The sequence below is a fragment of the Hyaloscypha bicolor genome (assembly GCF_002865645.1).
Source record: "Hyaloscypha bicolor E unplaced genomic scaffold K444scaffold_126, whole genome shotgun sequence".
NCBI classification, from domain to species: Eukaryota; Fungi; Ascomycota; class Leotiomycetes; order Helotiales; family Hyaloscyphaceae; genus Hyaloscypha; species Hyaloscypha bicolor.
Window position 1 is genome coordinate 1,828,929 of NW_020194628.1, and position 7,325 is coordinate 1,836,253.

The 7,325-nt window shown below is 48.6% G+C and overlaps 4 protein-coding genes across 4 annotated transcripts; 1 reads left to right on the forward strand and 3 right to left on the reverse strand.

The window, feature by feature from the left end:
• Positions 1 to 493: 493 nt before the first annotated feature.
• K444DRAFT_597097 (uncharacterized protein) lies at positions 494 to 1,426 on the reverse strand. Its single transcript, XM_024878467.1, has 2 exons — positions 1,133 to 1,426; positions 494 to 1,054 (listed from the first exon to the last, which is right to left on the reverse strand). The coding sequence occupies exons 1-2, from the start codon at positions 1,184 to 1,186 to the stop codon at positions 536 to 538; spliced, it is 573 nt and encodes a 190-aa protein (XP_024732104.1). The 5' UTR covers positions 1,187 to 1,426; the 3' UTR covers positions 494 to 535.
• Positions 1,427 to 1,581: 155 nt separating this feature from the next.
• On the forward strand, positions 1,582 to 3,749 carry K444DRAFT_569210 (dihydroxy-acid and 6-phosphogluconate dehydratase). The gene is made up of 2 exons (XM_024877229.1): positions 1,582 to 1,779; positions 1,824 to 3,749. The coding sequence occupies exons 1-2, from the start codon at positions 1,724 to 1,726 to the stop codon at positions 3,577 to 3,579; spliced, it is 1,812 nt and encodes a 603-aa protein (XP_024732105.1). The 5' UTR covers positions 1,582 to 1,723; the 3' UTR covers positions 3,580 to 3,749.
• Positions 3,750 to 4,447: 698 nt separating this feature from the next.
• K444DRAFT_538548 (carbohydrate esterase family 5 protein) lies at positions 4,448 to 5,116 on the reverse strand (the record flags this gene model as incomplete). The annotated part of the gene is made up of 3 exons (XM_024875549.1): positions 4,448 to 4,522; positions 4,580 to 4,710; positions 4,795 to 5,116. Coding segments are annotated over 3 exons (528 nt in total), but the record flags the coding sequence as incomplete, so codon positions are not given.
• K444DRAFT_617670 (uncharacterized protein) lies at positions 5,066 to 5,376 on the reverse strand (the record flags this gene model as incomplete). The annotated part of the gene is made up of 1 exon (XM_024881171.1): positions 5,066 to 5,376. A coding segment is annotated over exon 1 (157 nt), but the record flags the coding sequence as incomplete, so codon positions are not given.
• Positions 5,377 to 7,325: the final 1,949 nt, after the last annotated feature.

Below are 7,325 nucleotides of genomic sequence, written 5' to 3' on the forward strand. Positions count from 1 at the left end.
ACCTTCAAATGTTCTCAGGAGATCTCGTATATTTAATGACACTTCGAAAAGCCTCGAAAGCTCTGGAAATTTCTCTTCTCCTCTTCTCAACGACCCGACCATAGTCCAACTTTGACTGGAAAAAATGAAACTTTGTGTCGCTCTTCACATCAAGGTCGAGGCTAGTATGAAGCTAGCTATGTTAGAACAACTGTCATATTAACGACCAAACAAATGATTTGAACAGAACGAGGGAAACCCAAGAAGAATTGGCTTTATAGGGCTTGAGATAGGTTAAGGAGTTATTATTACACGACGCAGATAGAGGACGCTCTGGATATTGAAAGCTAGACTCTGCGAAACGAGGACAGACGATTGTACTAACTTGATGGTGGACACTTAAGGGGGCTTGATCTGAGGGTTGGGAATAAAATTTAAAAAATGGCGGCAAGGATCAGTAAACGAAACCGGATCAGCGTTCTAAAAGTCTTAGGAATTAACAATGTACCAGAATCCCGCGAATGTACCCTGGCCCCAGCCACTCTAAAGCACCAGTCTACTTCTTTCCCTGCCAGTTGTACACCAGCCTTACCTTCAGTGCCTCGCTACCCTTTGTGATAATCACCCTCCTCGTATAATACCTCTTCCCATCAATAATGGCAAACCCCCAGATCTGTTCTCCAGTCCAGCCTTTCTCCTCATTATCCACAAAACTCTCAATATGCCTCTCTCCATTCGGGCCGCCGTTCTCCTCCTCCCCTTCAATCCAACCCTCCTTCAAGAAGTCGTCTGGGATTTCAGGGCTGTCAATTGTGATCCAGCGGGACTTGCCCTTCAAGCTGCCGAAGATGTGATCCACGTGCGAGCGCTCAGTCCAGTCGAGCTCGCGGAGCTCGGTGGTGCCTTTGATGCCGCCCGTGGCGGTTTGGTCGATGTCGATGTGAGTGTGGCCGTCTTCGGAGGTGTATTGTTTGCAGTGTAGGGTGACGGTTGCGAAGGCGATGGCTTTGCGGGTGAGCCAGCCGATGCCTTGGAGAGTAAGGATGGCGTCGGTGTCGTCAGAGAGGGTTTTGTTCTGCGGGGTGTCAGGCTGCTGTTTGTCGTTGAAGGATTGAAGGAGTTGAGTTAAATGAGGATATTGGAAGAGACATACCATCACCCACTCGCCGGTGAGGTCCTTCAATGTAACTTCTGGCGGTGCTGCCATTGTTGCAAATTGATGTTGTAATTGCTCGTATTTCGCGGGGTAGCTTTATAGTGACGATTTGATCCCAATTTCTGAGTTCTAGGATGAAGGAAGTTGGAGGAGAAAGGCGGGAGGAGGATGGTATTTATTGCAACGTTGATCACAGCCTTTAAGACTGAGATCGATGGCACCTTCCCCTCGTCGTCTGTGGGTATGCCGAGGTGAAGTGTAGGTAGCCTTCAGCAGCATGTGTCGTTGTCCCACTGTCGCGCTGCTGCCAGGAACGGCAAGCTGCCCCCGTTTTATGCTTGTCTAGTGCGAGGCTGTGGTGACCAAAGCCTGCGTTTTCACTGGCTGGCGGTGCTGGGGTGGGGAATCCTTGCGATGCGAGACCAGGAGAAATTTCTGGGGGGAGCGAGCAGCCGTGAATCATACCTCAAAGGGCAAGCACTTCGTCTGAAGGACCGAGGTGACTACGCTTCACTTCTGCAGAGGCATACTAATTGGGATTGAGTTGATTGGGTTTCAATTGAGCTTGCTTCGCGAGGGTCTGCCAAGATGCTTCCACAATTGGGGCGAGGAGCTCTCACGGCGAGAACGGCTGGAAAATACATGTGAGTCAGCTCCCTCTCTCTACAGACGAAACTGACCTTCTCAGTCGTGGCATTTCATCCTCATCCTCCCGTCTATCATCTCATCATGACGAACCAAAGCTCAATAAAGTCTCTGCGGCCATCACGCAACCGAAGTCCCAGGGAGCCTCCCAAGCTATGCTCTACGCAACCGGCATGACAGAAGACTCACTCAACAAGGCACAAGTGGGAATCTCGTCAGTATGGTACACTGGGAATCCTTGCAATATGCATCTCCTGGATCTCAACCATCGAGTGAAGGAGGGCGTTGAACGGGCAGGCTTGGTTGGATACCAGTTTAATACCATCGGAGTCTCGGACGGCATTTCTATGGGCACAAAAGGAATGAGATATTCTCTGCAATCGAGAGATTTGATTGCAGATTCCATTGAGACTGTGATGGGCGGTCAATGGTACGATGCCAATATCTCGATTCCAGGATGCGACAAGAATATGCCGGGTGTCATGATGGCGATGGGCAGAGTCAATCGCCCGAGCTTGATGGTTTACGGTGGATCGATCAAGCCAGGATGCTCTGTTACGCAAAACAATGCCGACATTGATATTGTTTCCGCGTTCCAAGCCTATGGTCAATTTATTACGGGGGAGATTTCCGAGGAGACGAGATTTGACATCATCAGACATGCGTGTCCTGGGGAAGGAGCTTGTGGTGGCATGTACACGGCCAATACGATGGCCACTGCCATAGAAGTAATGGGCATGTCTCTTCCTGGCTCTTCTTCGAATCCTGCGGCCTCGAAGGCTAAGTACATGGAATGTCTTGCCGCAGGAGGAGCAATCAGGAAACTGCTGGAGGAAGACATCAAACCAAGCGATATCATGACAAGAAAAGCCTTCGAGAACGCCATGATTGTCGTAAACATCACTGGGGGCTCGACCAACGCTGTTCTACATCTCATCGCCATCGCTGATAGCGTCGGCATCAAGCTCACCATCGAAGATTTCCAAGCTGTCTCCGATCGTATTCCCTTCATCTCAGATCTCAAGCCATCTGGTAAATATGTCATGTATGATCTTTATAACATCGGTGGCACACCTGCACTCCTCAAGTTCCTGCTCAAAGAAGGTATCATCGACGGCTCTGGCATGACCGTCACTGGCAAGACCCTAGCCGAGAACCTTGAAAATGTTCCCGAACTCCCAGCAGATCAACAGATTATCCGTCCGCTATCAAATCCTATCAAGAAGACCGGTCACATCCAGATCCTACGCGGTTCACTTGCACCAGGCGGATCAGTAGGAAAGATCACTGGAAAAGAAGGCTTGAGATTCGTCGGCAAAGCAAAATGCTACGATGCTGAGGATGACTTCATCTCCGCCCTCGAACGCGGCGAGATCAAGAAGGGCGAGAAGACCGTCGTCGTGATCCGTTACGAAGGACCAAAAGGCGGACCTGGAATGCCCGAGATGCTGAAACCCTCATCTGCAATCATGGGCGCTGGGCTCGGGCAGGACGTCGCTTTGATAACCGATGGTCGATTCAGTGGTGGAAGCCACGGCTTCTTGATCGGGCACATTGTTCCTGAGGCTCAAGAAGGTGGCCCCATTGGACTGGTGAGAGATGGGGATGAGGTTATCATCGATGCGGAGAAGAGGGTGCTCGATCTGAATGTGCCTGAGGAGGAACTGGTGGAGCGCAGAAAGGAGTTTGTGCCTAAGCCGTTGAAGTATAAGAAGGGCACATTAGCGAAGTATGCGAGGTTAGTGAGTGATGCTAGCCATGGGTGTATTACGGACGGAGAGGTTGTGCCGGAAGCATGAACCTCTTCAAATATTTCGGAAACACAAATTTGGGGTGTAGATATGGACAAAATTGATGGTGAATACCTAGGCAGGCGGTGAATAAAAAGCTCTTCCTTCCCCCATTCCCAAGCTTGCTTCAAAAGAATTGTTGCACATCGCATCAATGTTCCAGACTTTCTAGGACAATGAAACTACTTGTTATTTCTGTGTCTTCGGTGATTGATATTTTAGGGTGAATAGGAAGTGGGCAGCGCCTATGTGATTACAATAAGCGATTTTCCGGTAGTAGTGCCTGGGAGGTCAGGAGCTTCTTCACCAGCCGAAGTGAGCAGGTGTTCCGTCAGTGAGTGCTAGGAACGGTGCAACTGCAGTCCTGGAAGCGCACGGGGTAAGGCTTGGACTGCTTGTGAAGCAGAAGCACCGAGATGATAATTATGGCGCGTGATGAAGTTGAGATGACCAGATCCAGAGTATTCCGTTCTCATAAATAGGAGATGGGCTGACTTCCTATTGCATTATCGAGTTCCAGTGTTTGTAGACTTTTCTTTTCGGCTTTTTGTGGCTAAGCGAGGGAAGATCTGGTCCTCTCTCCTTTCCCTTCCCCCTCGCTGGTCTCGCTAAAGAATGGAGTTCATTTGGAGCAATAGAAACATAGCTTACGCGAAAGCACCGGTCACTGCATTCTGTATGGAGCATGCATATATGATCCATGAGACTCTCCGATTGCAATGGGTACCCACATCGAGAACAAACAGCTGGCGCCAATGGAAGGAGGGTCTGATGAACGCTTCATTAATCTATACACCAGCTGAATTCCGGCCGGGGAATAATTTCTCTAAACCAGAACAAATACAAAAGCAACAACTCCGCGAAAGAGGAACAGAAATCACGCTTTCGTCGAGTTCAACATCCCTGCCGCCTTAGCAACGAAATTCGCAGCCTCCGTTGCGTTTTGTGAATACTGTTCAAGGTCGTCAGCAAATGTAGAATTGTGGGCAGGGAGGGAGAGCGGCTGTACAGTGAGATGAGGCTGCAAGACTTGATCGCCATGTTGGCAGATGTTATCTCCCGTGTGGCAAATCACCAACGTTTTCGCCGCAGAGACCCCAGCTACAGCTGTTCCGTTGTTTGGATCACCGAAGATAACCACTTCATATGTCGTTAGCTAAGTCCTGTTCCAAGGTGACATGGAAAGGGGGGGGAGGAGGGGGGAGATAGGAGGAGGGTCTTTACCAGAGCTAACAGCAGCAGCAGTTGATGCATTTAGCATATTCGCCGCATTATGCACAAGCTGTCCACCTTGACTATACCCACTAATAACTACCTTCGTATTTGGGCAATTGGTTTGCGCCTGGCCGACGAGTTGAGCCATCAATTTACTTCCATTGGCATCACCACCCGCCAGGAAGCCTTGCACGGATGCGGGATATGTGACGCCTTGGACCGCGAGGTTGTCTATCCCTACTACGGTCGCGAGGGCAGCGAAGAAGGGTGGACCGGTGAGGGTCCCCACGTTTCCTTGTTCTGTTGTCTGTTGGGAGAAGACTTGATGCACTGCTTGTGAGGGGTGAGAGGAGGAGAGGTTATCCAGATGGACATGGATGAGCGTTAACTTACACCCCGAGCGAACACGACGGTCATCGCTTTGCAGCCTGCTCCATCTGCCAAGTCGTTCTCGGTCGTCGATGAGCCGAGTGTGCCTGTACTGTTTGTTGTTGCTGCAGACATGAACGGCACAGAGAGCAAGAGAAGGTTGAGTGAGGAACGCATTTTGGGAACTGGCCGCAAACAACAAATGAAATTTTAGAATGGGACAGATGATCTGCAGTATAAACTTAGGAGATCGACGTGGGAGAAGGGACGAAGATCTATATATGCGTCCTTTCGCGGACTCGCGACTCTTTCCAGCTGGAAGCTTGCCCACGACATATTTTGCGACCAATGATGTGAAAATTCCTGCGCAACATATACCGGTATGAGTTTGGAGAATACACAAGGGAAAAGTTGCGATTGGGCGCGAGATTAGTGAGGGTGGTTGCGATTGGAGGCACTGGAAACGTCTGAAGCACTCGCTTTGGATAACGGCGTCGTCGTCTGATGTTTGAAACATATTCGATAATTTGAGAGATGTATCCGAGGCAGGTAACCGTGCAGGGCGAGATGGCTTGATAGTTCGGTAACACCGGTTCGACGCAATTTTCTTAGACTGGAGATTCTTGATGTTAGATCAAGTTTTTTATGCTTCAATCGCGAGGAACGACGCGGTGATGTGAAACCCCTGGGCTGGTCCGACATGATGAACAGATTTGCAGCTGAAAGTCCGAGGCAGCCCAATTTTCGCAGCCCACCTCGGTCTCTTTACTGCTCTGAAAGTACTCCAAATGTGATAATGATGGCGAGATCTCATATATCTGGGTAACAGGTGACGGGAGCTTTAAGTCACGAGCTTGATACTCCTATTCGGGCCTCGCTTCGGAAGCGCGACCTGGGTTGGTCTTAAGATCGATTACGGTTATCACCCCAATTAAAAAAAGCATTTATAAGAATCTTCGATGGCCTTCAAGTCCTTGCCGGCGGAAGCGATATGCAACAAAATTGACGATTCCTTTGGCCTGGATAGCCAGACTTGATAGGTCCAATATGGAACAAAGAGTCCACGGTTACGTGTCTCCATTTGTAAACAAAGACAAGCGAAAGAAACCCTCAGAACAATTACATGCATGAAATTTTCTTTAAAACAGAAGTTGAGAATAGGGTCATATGTGCCAGTACTTTAAGCACAAGATTTTCCTCTAAACGTTAGCCTCGCCGCATATTGGCTTTCTCCTCACTCTACAACGCAATCACCAATTAAAAGTAGCAACCTTCGATCAATCAACAGTTAGGCGCTTAATCTCTACTCAAGCATCCACCATGGCAATCGGAAGCAATAAATCTAAATTCAACGGCAAGAAGGACCAAGATGTTGAGCATAAGGAGGGGGTGGATTAGGAAATCTCTTCTTTACTCAAGTGAGGTTAGGCTAAAACAAAGGCTTCACTCTTTCTCTGTGCCCCGTTTTCTTTATTCAAGTTTCCCTATCTTTCTATTGGAAGACAATTAAAAAGGTGTACTAGAACGACCAAAACCCATTTTTTCTTTGTAATATTGTACAAATTTCCCTTTCTTGGATAAATTAACAATCGAGTGATATGTTATTGTTCGGGTTGGTCCTTGCCAAGTGCGATACATTTTGAAAATTGAAGGTTAAACACTGAGAGGTTAGGATTTAGCTCGTTCGGATTACTCAAGGATAATTCTGCAAACTAGCGAGCTTTGGCTGTGGTGAAGCAATGATACAAGGCCAGTGGACCGTCTCAACTGCAGAGGAGCGAGGAGTGAAGTCGTGTGAGTGAAGAAGCAGACGTGATCGATGTCCGGGAAAGTGATGATCAACGAGATAGAGATAGAATTTATAGCGAAAGAGTCTCCAACAGCCCGTTGCCTTAGGTAAACATGTAATTTCAGTGTTTCGTTGAGCTAACAATTGCGGTCGATTTGGGAAAGGGGCACAAGTTTCAGGACACCAGGGGAATGATGCCCTTGCACGTGACTTCTAAAAAGAGCCAAGTCTCGAAATGTACTTTTCTCAACCTTCACCTACACCACAATCCTAGGAATGAACGCTCTTCTCGGACTGTCTTCACCCCTTTGTACGCAGCTTTCGCTCATGCTGTGTTCGGCCTCTTGTAGGACTGTCGCATTGCTCTAGGATTATGGAGGTA